This window comes from Eutrema salsugineum, unplaced genomic scaffold, assembly GCF_000478725.1.
Source record: "Eutrema salsugineum unplaced genomic scaffold, Eutsalg1_0 scaffold_3, whole genome shotgun sequence".
NCBI lineage: Eukaryota > Viridiplantae > Streptophyta > Magnoliopsida > Brassicales > Brassicaceae > Eutrema > Eutrema salsugineum.
The window spans coordinates 11,895,669-11,912,688 of NW_006256756.1; the positions used below are offsets into that span (position 1 = coordinate 11,895,669).

The following is a 17,020-nucleotide window of genomic DNA, read 5'->3' on the forward strand; positions in this document are numbered from 1 at the left end:
ATGCCATTTGGATTAACTAATGCACCTAGCACGTTTATGAGACTAATGAATCATGTTCTTAGAGCTTATATAGGTCATTTTGTTGTGGTATACTTTGATGACATTTTGATTTACAGCAAAAGCTTAGATGAACATGTGGAGCATCTTAGAAAGGTTTTAGAAGTGCTTAGAAGGAAGCCTTGTATGCGAATTTAAAAAAATGCACTTTTGGAACATATAACCTTGTCTTTTTAGGTTTTGTTGTTAGTGCAGATGGAATCAAGGTTGATGAGGAAAAGATAAAGGCGATTAAAGACTAGCCAAGTCCAAAGTCTGTTAATGAAGTAAGAAGCTTTCATGGACTCGCGGGTTTCTATCGAAGATTTGTCAAAGACTTTAGCACTTTAGCAGCTCCCCTCACTGAGGTTATCAAGAAAAACGTGGGATTCAAATGGGAAAAAGAACAAGAAGAAGCATTTCAAGCCTTAAAGGATAAGCTTACTCATTCCCTGGTGCTTTCTCTCCCTGATTTTAATAAAAATTTTGAGATAGAATGTGATGCCTCAGGAATTGGTATTGGTGCTGTTCTTATGCAGGAGAAGAGACCCATTGCATTCTTTAGTGAGAAACTTGGAGGAGCTACACTGAATTATCCTACATATGACAAAGAACTTTATGCGCTTGTGAGAGCTCTCCAAACGTGGCAACACTATCTCTGGCCTAAAGAATTCGTCATTCACACTGACCATGAGTCTCTCAAGTACCTTAAAGGCCAACAGAAGCTGAAAAAGACATGCTAAGTGGGTCGAGTTCATCGAAACCTTCCCATACGTCATCAAGTACAAGAAAGGTAAAGAGAATGTGGTGGCTGATGCATTGTCTCGCAGGTATGTTCTCTTGAACTCTTTAGAGACTAAACTACTCGGTTTTGAACATATTAAGAGTCTATATCCTACTGATGCTGATTTTAAAGACATATATGCTTCGTGTGAGAAGTTTGGTAGTGGGAAATACTATAGAGCTAATGATTTCCTATTCTTTGAAAATCGTTTATGTGTGCCTAACTCTTCTATTCGAGATCTTTTTGTCAAAGAAGCTCACGCAGGTGGACTAATGGGTCACTTTGGCATTGCCAAAGCCTTTAGCACAGTCCAAGAACACTTTTATTGGCCACATATGAAGAAAGACATCGAGAGGGCATGTGAACGATGTGTTACTTGCAATCAAGCTAAGGCTAAGAAACAACCCTACGGTTTGTACAGTCCTTTGCCTATTCCCTTGCATCTGTGGCATGATATTTCTATGGACTTTGTAGTTGGACTGCCAAGGACCAAGACAGGTAAGGATTCTATCTTTGTGGTGGTAGATAGGTTCTCAAAAATGGCTCATTTTATCCCATGTAATAAAACCGATGATGCTATGAACGTTGCTAACTTGTTCTTTAGAGATATCGTAAGATTGCATGGCATGCCAAGAACTATAGTTTCTGATAGAGATACTAAGTTCCTTAGTTTCTTTTGGAAAACTCTATGGTCTAAGTTAGGAACTAAACTGATTTTCTCTACCACATGTCACCCGCAATCAGATGGTTAAACTGAAGTGGTTAATAGAACTTTGTCTACCTTGTTGCGTACATTGATTAAAAAGAACCTTAAAAATTAGGAAGAATGTTTACCACATGTAGAATTCGCTTATAATCATGCTAACCATTCTGCATCTCAGTTTTCCCCATTTGAAATTGTTTACGGGTTCAATCCCACTTCACCTTTGGATCTAATGCCTTTACCTTTGAGTGAAAGAGTTAGCTTGGATGGAAAAAAAATGCAGAGCTAGTGAAAAAGATCCATGAGAAAGCGCGCATTAACATTGATAACAAGACTAAGTACTATGCCAAACATGCTAACAAGAACATAAAGGAAATGGTTTTTGAAGAAGGAGACATGGTGTGGATTTACTTAAGGAAAGACAGATTTCCAAATGAAAGAAAGTCTAAGCTTATACCGCGAATCGATGGACCCTTCAAAATCATCAAGAAGATCAATGACAATGCCTACCAGCTGGATCTCCAAGGTAAATATTCTGTGAGTTCAAACTTCAATGTTTCTGACTTAGTTCCTTTTCTTGCAGAAGATACAGATTTGAGGACAAATCCTTTTTAAGTGGGAGAGGATGATATGATCAATACCAGCTTAGGAACCGAGGAGATTAATGGAGAACAAGGAGAGCCTGAACCAAAATCTGATGAAGACCAAGAGCAGCTGAAACCCGAGGAAGCCGAGGAAGCAAGTATAGGAGAAGATAAAGACTTGCATCTTCCGATTGGGCCAATGACAAGATCAAGGACAACGAAGTTCAAGCAAGCTTTTCACAAGCTATTACACACCATTCAGAGTAATCTTAAGTGTGCTAATCCAACTACACTGGTTGTGATACAAGCCACTTAAGAGTTCATGAGAGGTGTTGTGACTTGTGCTCTTTTTCCCTTCGTTTGGTTTTGTCCCAATTGGGTTTTCCAAACAAGGTTTTTAATGAGCCTTGTTCACAACACTAATACAAAAGGCCTCTTGATGGAAACTTAGCCATTTCGTCTACCAGACTCGATCAAGGAAAAGAGGAGCCTGTTTTCAAATTCAAACTAGTGTAAGTCTTAGTCGTTGAGTCTTTAAGTCGTCTTAGCTGTCTTTGTTATTTCCTAAGTGTTTCAAGACCCTATATGTATGACTCTTTGTCCTTCTTTTCAATCTATCAAAGCCTTTTCTAATAATCTCTTTCTCTGAAATCGTTTGATCATTGTTTGTTAACTGTATTCGGATCTTTATCCTTGCCTTACAAACTAACCAATTCTGTTGATAGTTTAAGAGATCTTCCATCTCTCTTAGAAGTATCAATGCGTTTACCACCAATTCTATCATCGATCTCAACCCTAAACTTACTTGTTTCAATCCGCAAATTCTATATTTCACAATTTCATATTCATTCCCTTCATTCCGCAATTCATTAAGTCGCTTGTCTACGAGATTACAACCGTTGGAGAGTAGTCCAGGGTTTGATCCTCACCTAAGATCATATCACTACCGAATGCCTAGGTCAACTCTAGATGTTCACACCGATTATATATTTGTTTTTTTTTTTTCTAAATCCATCTGAGTTACCACAGATTACACGAGAGTAACGCTTCCTGTTTAAGCTCCGTTATTGATGAAGCCTAGACAAGACATAATAATGTTTGCACTTTGTACAATGGATGTACCAGCACCGTCGATTGGGAAATGGTGGGTCAAAGATCGTATGGAGATGGTGTACAAATTATTCTTAATTTTTTTTTTATCTATTAAAAATCCTAGCCGGAAGAAAAAATAATAATAATAATAAGAATGCTTGAGACATTTCGATCCTGAAGCAGAAATTCTGGAATTCGTCCATCAGTGAACTCTCCCCTTAACATGGGTAATCTTCCCTACTATTTTTTTTCGGTTTATAATTGAAGTGAATCAAGAATGATAAAAAAAAAAATTAAAAAAGTCCTTGATTTTTGTTGATTGAAATTTCTTTTGGGTTATTCGTGTTAAATTGCTTGAAAGCTATGGACTTTATGGTTGTTGTTGGTGACAGATGTAGAGGAATTGATGCTGATAAAGGAAGAAGATGAAGGAAGTAGTCAAGTTCGTCCTCAACTCATGAAGCTAAAACGAAGCCAATGGTGGCTTTTTGTCTTCATTAGCATCTTCTTCCTCATCTCTGCTCAAGCCGTTGCTGTTCTTCTCGGTCGGTTTTATTACAACGAAGGCGGAAACAGTAAATGGATCTCAACTCTTGTCCAAACGGTTGGCTTTCCGATTCTGTATCTCCCTCTTTGTCTCCTTCCTGCGTCACACTCATCTTCTTCTTCTTGTTGCTTCAAGACTCTGTTTTGGATCTATCTTTCTCTTGGTCTCGCCATTGGTTTGGACAATCTATTATACTCTTACGGTCTTTTACTCCTCTCTGCTTCCGCTTATTCGCTAATTTGCGTCACACAGTTAGTTTTCAATGCTATCTTCTCTTGTTTCATCAACTCTCAAAAAATCAGTTTGTTGATTGGAATCTCAGTGAGCCTCCTTACTATCTCTGCTGGAATGATTGCTCTTGACGATGATTCGGAAAGTCCATCAGGAGGCTCAAAGTGGAGTTACCTAATTGGGGTTTGGCTTACGCTTCTTGCTTCTCTCATCTATTCTCTTCAGCTCTCACTTATGCAATATTCTTTCGAGGAGATTATCAAGAAAGAGACATTTGGTATGGTTATCGAAATGCAAATCTACACGTCTCTTGTGGCCTCTATAGTCTCAGTTATCGGGCTTTTCGCAAGCGGGGAATGGAAGATGTTGACAACAGAGATGGAAGAGTTTCACAAGGGTCAAGTCATGTATGTTTTGACTTTGGTCGGAACAGCAATTTCATGGCAATTGGGTTCTGTAGGAGCCGTGGCGCTCATATTTCTGGTGTCTTCGCTGTTTTCGAACCTGATCGGTACGCTCTCTCTGGTTGTTACGCCTCTTGCAGCTATTTTGGTGTTCCACGACAAGCTGACTGAAGGTAAGATTGTTGCAATGCTCATGGCGTTCCTGGGAGTCGCTTTGTATATGTACCAGAACTATCTTGATGACTTGAAAGTACAAAGCTCACGAGAAACTCAGGCTCATTGATTCTTCATGGTGTTCTATCAACTTGAAAGTACAAAGCTCACAAGAAACTCAGGCTGATTGATTCTTCTTGGTGTTCTATCAGCCATGATTGATACAGCAAGACCGCACATCTTCAGTTCAGTATTGATATATGTTGTGTAGTTGTACTATCTTCTCAATTGTTGTGATCAAATCTATCAAATCTGAAGTAGTGATTCGACTAATTATGCAGAGAACAGTAGTCTAATCTGAATATCAATATGTAATCAACGTTACAAGTCCGCATTACTTTGGTAACCTAGCCATGCTTGAAAAGAGAAACTCTAAAATAACTAACTATATTATGCAGAAAAAATTGTTGGAATTCGTTTTTGATCAAATGGTTTAGAAAATTTTCCTATGAGTTTCTCGGCGAACACGTTTGTCAAATGTTTTTCCCACCGGTTTGAGAAATGAAGTCTAATCTAAACAAGCGGCAGCAGCCAGCAGGTTATAGTGTTCACAACGACTATATCACCGTGTGCTAAAAATCCGGTCATTCTGACAACATCTTACCCGAAAAACTCACTATATAATGAATGGCGCAGATGCGACTATTGTTGTGAGATTGAGCTAAGGCTGGGAGTTCTGGTTAACCGAACTGAACCGATCGGTTTTTCAGTTTATTCAATTAGTTCGGCTTTTAAAATTCTATCCAATAAATTACGGTTCTGTTCGGGTTTCAGTTAGTTCTTGTAATTTATATTTTATTGAAACTAATCACAAATTTGTTTCTTCTGTTAGAATCTATACTATATAAAAGGAATTATTTGGGGCTCCTCAGCCTATCCACATCAGATTTTAAAACTTTGATGAGAAAATGCCATGTCAGCACTGCAATTCCCGTTAAAAAAACTTTTAATAAAAACCTCACCACACTACACCCAATAAAAGTATAAATTAACAGGCTAAAAAAAAACTCAGGCTAAAAACCCTAAGCCCAAACCACAAAATTAAATCTTAATTTTTGTAGGCCTTCAAACTTAACAAGACCCAATTGTTTAAAACCCAACAGGAGAAGATAATGAAAAAATCGACCTCTCATCTTCTTCCTTCACTTCTTCTTCGCGTCAGACATCATCCTCTTCTTCAGTCAGTTCTTTTTGGCATCTTAATCGATATAACTCCCCCTCACACCCTAAAAAACCGAAGACCTCCACTTTCTCATCTTAATTCCTCACTCAATTGCTCTAATTGATTGATATTAATGGCTAACCCCACAATTCCTCTCCCAGAATCCTATAAAGAACAGTTTCCTACAAATCTCACCACCCACAAACACGTTTGCAATCACTCCAACGAATTTGATCATGGCATCTCAATCTATCCGTCTCTCTGCCCAGCAAAAGAGTTTCCACCTTCTCAACAAAATTGAAGGAGATTTCTGCAACCATGAAATCATTGCTCGGTTGGTTCAGAGGCCAGAAATTTCAAAAAAGGAAACATACTCATGGGTCTTCAACTCCTGCTCATCGACTCCGAGGTATGTGAACAACCCATTTTTAAGTCAGATATGTTACACCAAAACCTATACGGCTATACCTAATCAAATCTATACAGTCAAACACAGTTCAAGGCTTCATCCCAGCAAACCGTATGTTCCGCTACGAAGACAACCTCCAGGCGAACTCAGTTTACAGGTTGAACAAGTTCATGGTGACCGATTGCAAAGCCCTTTACAAAGTCTCTGACCACCGGAAAAGCATTCTTTTCATCGACCAGACAACCATGACTGAGTTGGTTGAGGAAAACCATCAAATAGATCACCAGAAATTCCGAATCAGGTCTGTCAATGATTTCGCAGCAATCGTCGACACCGACACTGATCTATTTGGTATATTTCTATTCTACACAGATCTCCCTAGACACAACTATACTATAATAATATTAATGACTACCACTATGATCTATGAATGCTTTTCTGGTTCTCGTGTTGATCTAATCGTGGGTCCTCATTTTGTGGATCATGACGTGCGTATGGCTTTCTCCATCAAACTCTTTTGCTGTAATCTTATTCCTTCTTATGCCATGTTTCTTTCACGCTCAAAGGTCATTTATACTTCCAGCACTTCGTTCTTATGCATCTCAACTATTATTGCTCACCACAAATCTCTATACTGTAGATGTCATTGGACAGCTTCGCCTCATCAGTGGTGACAATCTCCGATCTCCTACCACATTGGAAACAGCTCCCCAAGTGATTGGCACCAGAGCAAAAGACAGACTTTTCCTGCACTTGCTTATGAAAGAGTAACACATACTCCCTTAAATCTTTACAGAAACTGTGCAATTCTAATTATATGTAGTTTCCCATTGACCAGTTTGGCTGTGATTTCTCAACCAGCGGTGAGACCATTCGCATTTATTTGTGGGACAAAATTGCGGCCCAATTCCGGGAGCGATGGAACAGCAACCAGAACCAACCAACTGTCCTCCTCCTCACCACTGTCAACCCCAGAACAATAGGCGGTGCTGTAACTTTGAGCTCCACAACATCTACACGCCTGTTCTTCGACACAGACCTTCCTGAAACTGAAGCATTCATGACATGGTACATATTCATCACTTAACACACTAATATTCATGATATTTACCCATATAAATGACGTGGTCCCCTAATAACCATGACACAGGTTAGGTGAAGGTAGAGAAAACTTGCCAACTGTCACCAGCTCCAGCTCTGCTATTACCAAACTGGAAACAGTCACTCTCAAAGAAATCAACACGTTCATCCAGAATGAAATCCCACAGGTAATTTGGACTGCTCTTCGTCCAATGTTACCACAATCAAAATTTATAAGCAAAAACTTACAAACCCTCTGGATCTTACTTCTTCACATACAGATCGCCAGTTTCTATTGCTTTGCAACACCTACTGAGGTACTTGAGCAATATGGGTGGTACTACATCTCCTGCCGCTGCAAAACAAAACTAGGGAAGACTGAAACATCATTATACTGTCCAAATTGCAAAAAAACCAACAATGTTGGTATAATCAGGTTTGGCACTATAGCTCATAAAATATGCATACAATGATATCCCACTCAGGTATAGATTGTAGCCTATTTAGAAAATATTTTTCCCACTCAGGTACCGTTTTGAGATTTCAGTCAGAGATGAAAACAATGACGTCGCAACGTTTGTCATCTTTGACGACGATGGCAAAAAGATTGCAGGAAGAAATGCAACATATTTTCTAAATGATTCCAATGAGGTATAGATTTTTAAATATTACTTCCGTCTTTTTACATAATACACTAACAACGTATTGAACGTCCTATGAAGGAGAACGCAAGAATGCCTGATTGCCTTAAAAGTATCATTGGCGGAACTTACAAGTTCGAGATCAAGCTCACAAAATTCAACTTCACTGCTACTCGCCAAACTTTCTCGGTGTCCCGTATGATCGATGGAAACATCAACAGCCAGACCACAACAGGAATCGAGAACATCAATGTGCAAAATGCTGAAGGGGATACTGACCCAGCCATCGGAATGCCAAGTACAAACACACACTCAAAAGCCTCGGAGACAACAGAGTACAGTGAAAAAAGGAAAGAGAAGCGTCCCCGTTTGGAAAACTAATAGCAACTCTCTCATCTTTCTTCCCAATTTAGTTTTATATCGTCCGTCGTAACAATAATTAAGCTTTTCTAATTTACTTCCCATTTTATATGTAGGCCGTCTTTCGTCCATTGTTTATTCTCTTCTAAACTGTTTAGCCTGAAATAAAAATGTTTCTTCCCTTTAGTTTGAATCCAGCTCAGCTTATCTAGCAAACCGATCTATCAAACCGCAATCCCAAAGAATTATTTCCTACAAAACTTAATGCTACACAAACCAAAAAACACAGCAAACCAATTATAGAAAACCGTTAGGAAATCTATATTGTTATTACTAAAAAGTACGCCTAAAAACCCACAAAACGTTACGAAATCTATATTATTATTAAAAAATACGCCTAAAACACCATAACCAATCACAAACCCCATGACATTTAAATGTAACTTCAGTAAGATCAATCTATATTCCCTATATTACGTAATTATAGGGAACATTAAACTCAACAAATCAATCTATATACTAAAGGCCACAAATAAGGAGCCTATAAATAATTGTAAAGGGCATTATCACCACAGAAACGTCTACCCTAAAAAAAAAGACAAAACTCTTACTAAAAACATAGCCGAAACCTCGAAGAAGATTACTTCTTCACAAAAAACCAACTGCGCCGACATCTGAACAGGTAAATTTCACACACACTTCTTTTTAATTTAATTTCTCGCAGATCATCAATTGGTCACCTTTACAAAACAAAGAAACACGTAGAACTTCTCTCATTCAACTAACATCATAGATAAAACCCAGTATGCACACAAGGAAATACTCATTTCGTCTAACAATATATCTTCTTCCTCCCAACATTTTCAGGTTTCGGATAAACAGAACCATGTTCAAAAACTGGTTAGAGATGAATACATATTGTAAACAAGCAAAAAAAAATCAATACGTGGAATCCCATGCTTACTTTGTGTGGGATAAAGCGACCAAGATGTGGCACAAAAGAGAAAGAAAAGTGGACGACTCTGCCAGAAAACCAAAATCCAATAACGCTAAAGAAGACTGATCCGGATCGACTCATCACAAATAAGATCAAGGCAACAATACGAAGATATTTTACTGAACTTTCTGATGTTGAATCAATTTCTATTTAATAGACAACCATGTTCTAGACGATGGAAAAATAAAATTTATACCTCCACTTAAATAAGGTTTTGCTTCTTAATAAAATTAATAAAAACAAACCACCATAATGGTATAGCTATTGCGGTGCTTTGTACACGTACAAACTTATAACACCAAACTGACTTTATAAACAGAATCTTCAATAATAGTATTATTTATTTACGACATCCCCAATTGCATTCTTATTTTGGTCAAACAAACTACAATTGCTAAGAAGAACAAAAAATAAACGCAGACCAAAAAACCAGAAAAAAATAAAAAATTATAACATCTAAACAAGTAAAAGAAATTGTAAAAAGGAAAAAAAAACCCAAAAATATAACATTCCTCAACTTTAGGTAAGAAAATCGACGTAATTAAATTAATAATATTCTTCTCAAACTTCTCTTCAATCAAGCAAGAACTACCGTTTAAATTTTTAAATAGCATTAATGCATCCCATATATATTATGCATATTGCTAAATGAATCAAATCACGGGATCATTCACAAAATAAATTCCTATTAATAATTAGAGCAAATTACGCGTAACTTATATTCAAAATACACATATACATACACTTCACACTCCATACTACATGTACCATAACAGAGTAAAACGCAAAACATACACAAAACATAACAATTTCTTCCAAAAAAAAAGGGTTCCCACCGACATAACGACACACCACACCAGCGAAGACTTTGCCCACAATTCAGAAGGTAATTTTGTCAAATTGTCTGTTTCATTTCGGCTTGATATTTGTATTGTTTTAGTATTCAGAGAAACGTAACAAAATTTCCAAAAATGAAAGATCTGTGACCACAGATATACAGCAACTACTCACATCTTTCTCCTATGCATGATACAGGGAATCAATCTTACAATGGTCGAAGAAGCTAAACAGTCTGATTCCATACACGGGGAACAACTAAAACAAAGGAAGAGAAAACGTGGACAACCAGCCTCTACAAGCAACTTTGGTGAATCCCAAGGAATACAACAAAACACCACCAACATATATTATCATTGTAAGTTTGTTAGAAGCTTTACGAAGCACCCAAAATATTTTCATAAAAGAAGATAACTAATAATGAAAAACTATTTTGACTAGGTGGCTGTACCAAATGCTCGACATACAGTAAGTCAAACCTTTCTTTTTTTTTTGGGTCGAAACTCAAATCTATTTACAATTACATATTACAAAAGGAAAATTTTAATCAATTACTTATGTCTTATGCAGTACATCAAAAAAATTTGCGCTCTATACGAAAAGCCATAATGTTGTCAAAGCGCTGGAAATCACGGGCATTACCCACACAAAATCAGATCTCAAATTCAAGTTCAACAACTCAATTTCAACCTTTAAAGCCAAACGAGAATACACTTACTAAAAAAAAGGCAGGCAGAAGAAGAGGTATATTTGTATCTTATCAATCTAAAACAATTACATTTTCGGTGCAAAAATATGAAACAAGATAAGCTTATGACGACGCAAATGAGACAAACAAGTCATGATTTTCAGTTTCATTTATCCCCACCTATAACGTATAAAATTAAAACTGCAAATCAAAACAAATTGGTATAGACATAATTCAAATCACATCATTACGTAACAACATTAATTCAAATCAACAATGCATATGTATAGTAATTAAAATATTTACACACATTTCAAATTTATTTAAAATGAAATTCAATGAATTCGAAAACAAACCAAGTAATTCTCACCAAACAAATTCTTCATGCAGGTCTCTCAAAAGAAACAATTAAGAAGTCAAATCAGCCCACCAAAAGATATTACGATTGTAAGTTAAATATAGATATGTTGTTATAATTTAAAACCACATACTGCATGGTTTTACATTATACTAAATCCTCTACCTTCACTTTTGTAAACAAAACAGGTGGGTGTGAGATATGTTCTGAATACGGTAATATCCTCTTTCATTTCTCTACCATCTACCTCTGTTATGTGGTTTAAAATTGCGATACAAATTCATATTTAATTATTCATTGCAGTGAGGCGGAAAAATGCACGAACTATGAGACGTGCTATCATCTTATCCAAACGATCATCCAAAAGACAAAAAGGTTAGGCCGTATAATTTGATAGTAATAATAAAAAGCCAAAAAACATTATAAAAATATAAGATATATTTATATTAATACAGTTGATGCTTCAACAAGTACACAACAACTATCCAGACGAGAAAAAAAGGAGCTTCAAGGTACGTTTAACAAACTATTTTAAAAAAAAATATATATATATATATGTTAATTTTATAAATTTTTATTATTTACACCAGATTCAATGGAAAAAGAAAATGCAATCCTACAATGCCCTCATTGCAAGGCATTGGTATGGTATTCAGAGAAAACAGGAACTGATAGAACTGGAGGACCTATATTCACAATATGTTGCCAACAAGGTCGTGTCAAGCTATCGCCAGTTAGAAAACCTCCTGCTTATCTAGACGACCTACTTGACAAGAGTTTAGCATTTCGTATATTAATACGAATCTACAATTACATCCTTGCATTCACATCTATTGGCGCAAAAATAGATTACACTGTCACATCTGGACAAGGACCACCTGGATTTCGGATACATGGTCAAAATTACCATCGTATTGGATCTTTGCTTCCCATGCCTGGTGAGCCACCGAAATATCTACAGATGTATATCTTTGATACGGAGCACGAGATCTCTAATCGAATAAGGAGTATCTCGCGTGGAAAATCAACTAGGGAATTGGAAGAAGAAATTGTTGAAGGGTTGGTTAAGATGTTGGATGAACACAATTGCTTGTGTAAATTCTTTCGTAAAGCTAGAGATCGCTACAAAGCAAATGAAGTACAAGACTTAACAATCAGGTTAGTTGGACAGAAAAACAAAGGAAAGCAATATGATCTACCAGAGGTACAAGAACTAGCAGGGGTGATTGTAGGTGATCCAACAGCTACTATTGGATACAGAGACATTGTTCTGCAGTTGCAGTCAAACCACTTACAAGAAATAAATGATACCCACCCTTTGTTCATGAGTTTGCAATATCCATTGTTGTTTCCCTATGGTGAATATGGATACCACACAGAGATACCACATGAATTGACACAAGATGGCGAGAGGAAAAGGACATTTCTTAGTATACGGGAGTTCTACGCGTACCAAATCCAAACAAGACTTACTGAAGGGATGACAATTATAAAGGGTGGGCGTTCACCAGTATGTGGTTGATGCATACACATGCATTGAGCAAGAAAGACTTCGATGGGCAAAAAACAATCAAGACCAATTAAGGGCAGATCTATACAACAACGTCTTCGACGCTGTTGGTAAAGGTGATACAGACGGAAGAAAACTCGGCAAAAGAATTATTTTGCCATCAAGTTTTACTGGAGGACCAAGGTACATGGTTGAAAAATATCATGATGCAATGGCAATATGCCGAAAATATGGAAATCCAACTTTGTTCATAACAATGACTGCAAACCCAAACTGGAAAGAGATAAAAGATCACCTTGCTACCTATGGTGGGACATCAGGAAATGAAAGACCGGATATTGAAAGCCGTGTTTTTAAAATGAAGCTTGACCAAATTGCAAAAAACATTTAGAGGAAGGCAAATTCTTCAGCCCATATATTGCAGGTACGTTACTACTCTTATTATATCCCAAAAATGTTTCCACATATAATTACAAATAATTAATATACTGCTTCCAAATTTTTATTTAGTTGTCCACACAATTGAGTTCCAAAAGCGCGGACTGCCCCACGCACATATGCTTTTATGGCTAGATCAAGCATCTAAAATCCCAACTCCTGCTGAAATCGACGCGATCATCTCAGCCGAACTACCCAACAAAACGGAAGACCCACTTGGTTTTGAACTGGTGGAAAAACACATGATGCATGGACCATGTGGGCGAGACAGACCATCATCACCATGCATGGATAAAAATGTTTGCACCAAAAGATACCCACGTCCATACAATGAGTGCACAATAATAGATAAATCAGGATATATTGCCTACCGTCGCCGTCAAAACGAGGACAACACTGTCATCAAAGGAAAAACAAGGTTAGATAATCGATTTGTTATCCCTCACAATCTTGATATCTTGAAAAAGTATCAAGCACACATCAACGTTGAATGGTGCAACACATCGAATGCCATCAAGTATCTCTTCAAATATATTACGAAAGGAGTGGATAAAGCAACAGTTTTGATCGAAAATGGCACAACCGATCCAAAGAACAATGAGGAGAGCAAAAAGGTGGCAAAAGAGAGGAATGAAATTCAAGAGTATCTAGACTGCCGATATTTAGCTGCATGTGAAGCTATGTGGCGTACATTTGGATACCACATTCACAAAAGGAAACCAGCAGTTCAGAAGCTTATTATTCATCTACAAGGACAACACTCAATCACATACAAAGATAAAGAAAATCTTGGACGTGTTCTCTCAAAATTTGGTATTGAGATGAATAAACGTTGTGAAGAAGCCCAAAAATGGACATATATCGAGTTCCCAGATCACTTTGTCTGGGACAAGGAAAGCAAAGTGTGGCATGAAAGGGTAAGAGGTCGCACGATTGGCAGAATAGTAAACATCCACCCAGCCGCTGGAGAGCTTTACTACCTTAGGATACTACTAAAGGTCGTACCAGGTCCGAAAAGCTATGATGATTTGCTTACCGTCGACGGAGAGAAAAAGGAAACTTTCAAAGCAGCATGTTATGCTAGAGGATTGTTAAACGATGACAAAGAGTGGCACCATGCAATGGATGAAGCAAATCAATGGGCGACCCCATATCAGCTATGCCATTTGTTTGTCCTTTTGCTAATATATTGTGAGGTTGCAAACCCATTACGTCTATGGGAACACTGCTGGAAATCATTATCAGAAGGAATACTAGCACAAAAACGCAGAGAGTTTGGGTTCCCACGGTTCAATTTAGAAGAGGACGACTTAAAGCAGTATACGCTACTCGAGGTTGAATCAATTTTGCATCACCATGAAAGGTCACTAACGGAGTTCGACGATATGCCTAAGCCTGATTTAAACCTTCTTAAGGATGTTAAGAACAGCTTATGGAAACAAGAACTGCAGTACAATGTCAAACAAGAGACAGAAGATCATGCAAAATTGTTTAGTACTCTCAATGCTGAGCAAAAAAAAGTTTATGATGCTGTGATGGAATCAGTAAACCAAAAAATGGGAAAACTCTTCTTTCTTTACGGTCCAGGTGGAACAGGAAAAACTTATGTCTACAATACAATCATCTCCAAGTTACGATCAACTGAAAGAGTTGTACTACCAGTAGCTTCATCTGGTATAGCAGCCTTGCTTCTACCAGGTGGGAGGACAGCACATTCAAGGTTCAAAATACCACTACATGTCACTAAAGATTCGATTTGTGAAATCAAACGTGGGACAATGCTATCAGAACTACTTATCAAAACAGATCTAATCATCTGGGATGAAGCACCAATGTCACATAGACACACTTTTGAGGCGCTCGACAGAACACTAAAAGACTTGCTATCCGAGAAAGATCCCTCCGCTAGCGAAAAACCATTTGGTGGAAAAACTGTCCTTCTAGGAGGAGATTTCAGACAAATACTACCAGTTATACCACATGGTTTAAGAGCTGACACGGTACAAGCATCTGTAAGCAAGTCATCGTTGTGGGATTCATGCAATGTGTTTGTCTTAGAAAAAAACATGAGGCTTCAACAATCAGAAGCCAGCTTTGCTGCGTGGGTACTAAGCGTTGGGAACGGTACTGCAAAGACATGTGAAAAGATAACTACAACTAATGAAGATGATGGTCAAGTCGTGGTTATTGATAACCGCTTCCTTATGAAGCATAATGGAAATCCACTGAAACAGATTGCAAAGTCCACTTTTGCACTAAATAATGAGCCTCAACCCAACTTCAACAACCTAACAGAAACAGCTATCCTAACTCCAAAGAATGAAACAGTGGATGAGATTAATGCATACATATTATCTCAAGTGCAAGGACATGTAAAAGAATATCTCAGCTCAGATAGCATAGGAAAAGCAGATACGAAAGGGCGAGATTATGCAGCACTTTACCCTCCTGAGTATTTGAACTCCTTAGACTTCCCAGGACTGCCAAAACATAAGCTAAGCCTGAAGATAGGCGTTCCAATTATGCTTCTCAGAAATATCAATCAAAAAGAAGGATTATGTAATGGTACAAGGCTAATTGTCACTCAAATGGGTGAACGAGTGATTGAGGGACAAATACTCACAGGCACACATGCTGGTAAGAAGGTTCTACTCCCTAGGATTATTCTATCACCGCCAGAATCAGATCACCCTTTTACTCTACGAAGACGACAATTTCCGATAAGAGTGTGTTACGCCATGACACTTAATAAAAGTCAGGGGCAAAGTCTTAAATCGGTTGTCTTATACCTACCTAAACCGGTGTTTAGCCACGGCCAACTATATGTCGCTCTATCAAGGGTTACCTCTCCTGAAGGCTTAAAGATTCTGCAAGACGCTGACGAACAAGAAATTGGGGTGAAAAATATAGTCTATAAAGAAATCTACAGCAACCTCCCAAAATAGCAAGGTAAATAGTATGAATGAAATTCTCCATACAACTTATATATTAAACTAATAAACCTTTTCTAACATACAGATTATCTTTACAAGCCACAAAGGAAGAATGGCACGAACTCAGTTTATCAAATAGTAAGTAATATATATTACACAAATATTACATAACATATGGTACGTACAAACCAATTAAAATTATATTGACAATGAAAAGCTAATATTAATATTCAATTATGCAGAGTGGAATTGCCAAACAGTTTATAACAAGTCCAATGGTAAATTGAAGACAGCAACTATCATGGTCAAGAGGAAGGCCAAGTGAAATTAAATTTATGTCTTCTTAAATATTCTCTTAGACATTGACTAATTCCAGACATTTTTTAAGGGCGTAGAATTGCAAACATAGAATACGTTGTTCTTCTCCAGCTTTTATCAGCACCCTTTTTATCCAGCATTTATCTCCTTCAATTTCTATCTTATTTTTCAACCTGGTAGAAATACACCTCCTTGAGCTTCAACTAATAATTGAGTAAATAGACTCGTCATCAAATTTAAGCTACTGGCCACTACGAATTATTACAATAAGTGCGACAAGTACTTTAAATCTTAACAAAAAAAAAACCTTACAAATCAAACAGATGGAATGATACACAACAGAAATGACTGACAACTCAAACAAATGGAATGATGGATAAGATGATTATGTCCAAATGGACCTCTAACTACTAAAGACGACCCCAAACAAAATAACAAACCTATCACTCTATTTTAATTTCTTACAGAGATTAGAATAACATAACATAGCTTACAGAAAATCAACAAAACATTAATAAATATATATTACGAAAGGTAAACCAATTTCAAAATATCTCGATTAAATCAGCCAGACGAATAAATTTAAAAAAAAAACATAAACAAAGGAAAATAGATAAACAAATAATAAACATTGCCACAAAGAATTAAAAGTTTAAATAAAATAACAACTACATATTAGATGAAATAAATCAACA

At 37.1% G+C, this 17,020-nt stretch overlaps 4 protein-coding genes across 5 annotated transcripts; all 4 read left to right on the forward strand.

Moving 5' to 3' along the window:
* On the forward strand, nt 1-2,423 carry LOC18014510. Its single transcript, XM_024154633.1, has 6 exons — nt 1-181; nt 391-491; nt 576-739; nt 867-1,318; nt 1,807-2,049; nt 2,140-2,423. The coding sequence occupies exons 1-6, from the start codon at nt 1-3 to the stop codon at nt 2,421-2,423; spliced, it is 1,425 nt and encodes a 474-aa protein (XP_024010401.1).
* Nucleotides 2,424-3,331: 908 nt separating this feature from the next.
* LOC112085107 (probable purine permease 13) lies at nt 3,332-4,922 on the forward strand. 2 transcript variants are annotated; one of them, XM_024154050.1, is made up of 3 exons: nt 3,332-3,426; nt 3,592-3,948; nt 4,069-4,922. In XM_024154050.1, exons 1-3 carry the CDS (start codon nt 3,423-3,425, stop codon nt 4,662-4,664), a joined length of 957 nt encoding a protein of 318 aa, XP_024009818.1. In that variant the 5' UTR covers nt 3,332-3,422; the 3' UTR covers nt 4,665-4,922. The 2 variants fall into 2 exon arrangements, with proteins under 2 accessions (XP_024009818.1, XP_024009817.1); XM_024154049.1 differs by having other exon boundaries at nt 3,592-4,922.
* Nucleotides 4,923-5,736: 814 nt separating this feature from the next.
* On the forward strand, nt 5,737-8,426 carry LOC18014499. The gene is made up of 8 exons (XM_006397207.2): nt 5,737-6,165; nt 6,243-6,516; nt 6,806-6,932; nt 7,027-7,233; nt 7,316-7,433; nt 7,527-7,681; nt 7,773-7,896; nt 7,968-8,426. The coding sequence occupies exons 1-8, from the start codon at nt 6,133-6,135 to the stop codon at nt 8,265-8,267; spliced, it is 1,338 nt and encodes a 445-aa protein (XP_006397270.2). The 5' UTR covers nt 5,737-6,132; the 3' UTR covers nt 8,268-8,426.
* A 4,767-nt stretch (nt 8,427-13,193) lies between these two features.
* Nucleotides 13,194-16,019, forward strand: LOC112085423 (ATP-dependent DNA helicase pfh1-like). The gene has a single exon (XM_024154634.1). The coding sequence runs from the start codon at nt 13,194-13,196 to the stop codon at nt 16,017-16,019; it is 2,826 nt and encodes a 941-aa protein (XP_024010402.1).
* Nucleotides 16,020-17,020: the final 1,001 nt, after the last annotated feature.

What these genes read in the sequence shown, in the direction of transcription:
- LOC18014510 (XM_024154633.1), top strand. Translation starts at nt 1, where the DNA reads ATGCCATTTGGATTAACTAATGCACCTAGCACGTTTATGAGACTAATG. An exon ending in ACTGACCATGAGTCTCTCAA is followed by an intron (nt 740 to 866) that starts GTACCTTAAAGG and finishes ATTGTCTCGCAG; the next exon opens with GTATGTTCTCTTGAACTCTT. An exon ending in ACTGCCAAGGACCAAGACAG is followed by an intron (nt 1,319 to 1,806) that starts GTAAGGATTCTA and finishes AAAAAAATGCAG; the next exon opens with AGCTAGTGAAAAAGATCCAT.
- LOC18014499 (XM_006397207.2), top strand. Translation starts at nt 6,133, where the DNA reads ATGGGTCTTCAACTCCTGCTCATCGACTCCGAG. An exon ending in ACTGAAGCATTCATGACATG is followed by an intron (nt 7,234 to 7,315) that starts GTACATATTCAT and finishes ACCATGACACAG; the next exon opens with GTTAGGTGAAGGTAGAGAAA. An exon ending in AACAATGTTGGTATAATCAG is followed by an intron (nt 7,682 to 7,772) that starts GTTTGGCACTAT and finishes TTTCCCACTCAG; the next exon opens with GTACCGTTTTGAGATTTCAG.
- LOC112085423 (XM_024154634.1), top strand. Translation starts at nt 13,194, where the DNA reads ATGCTTTTATGGCTAGATCAAGCATCTAAAATCCCAACTCCTGCTGAA.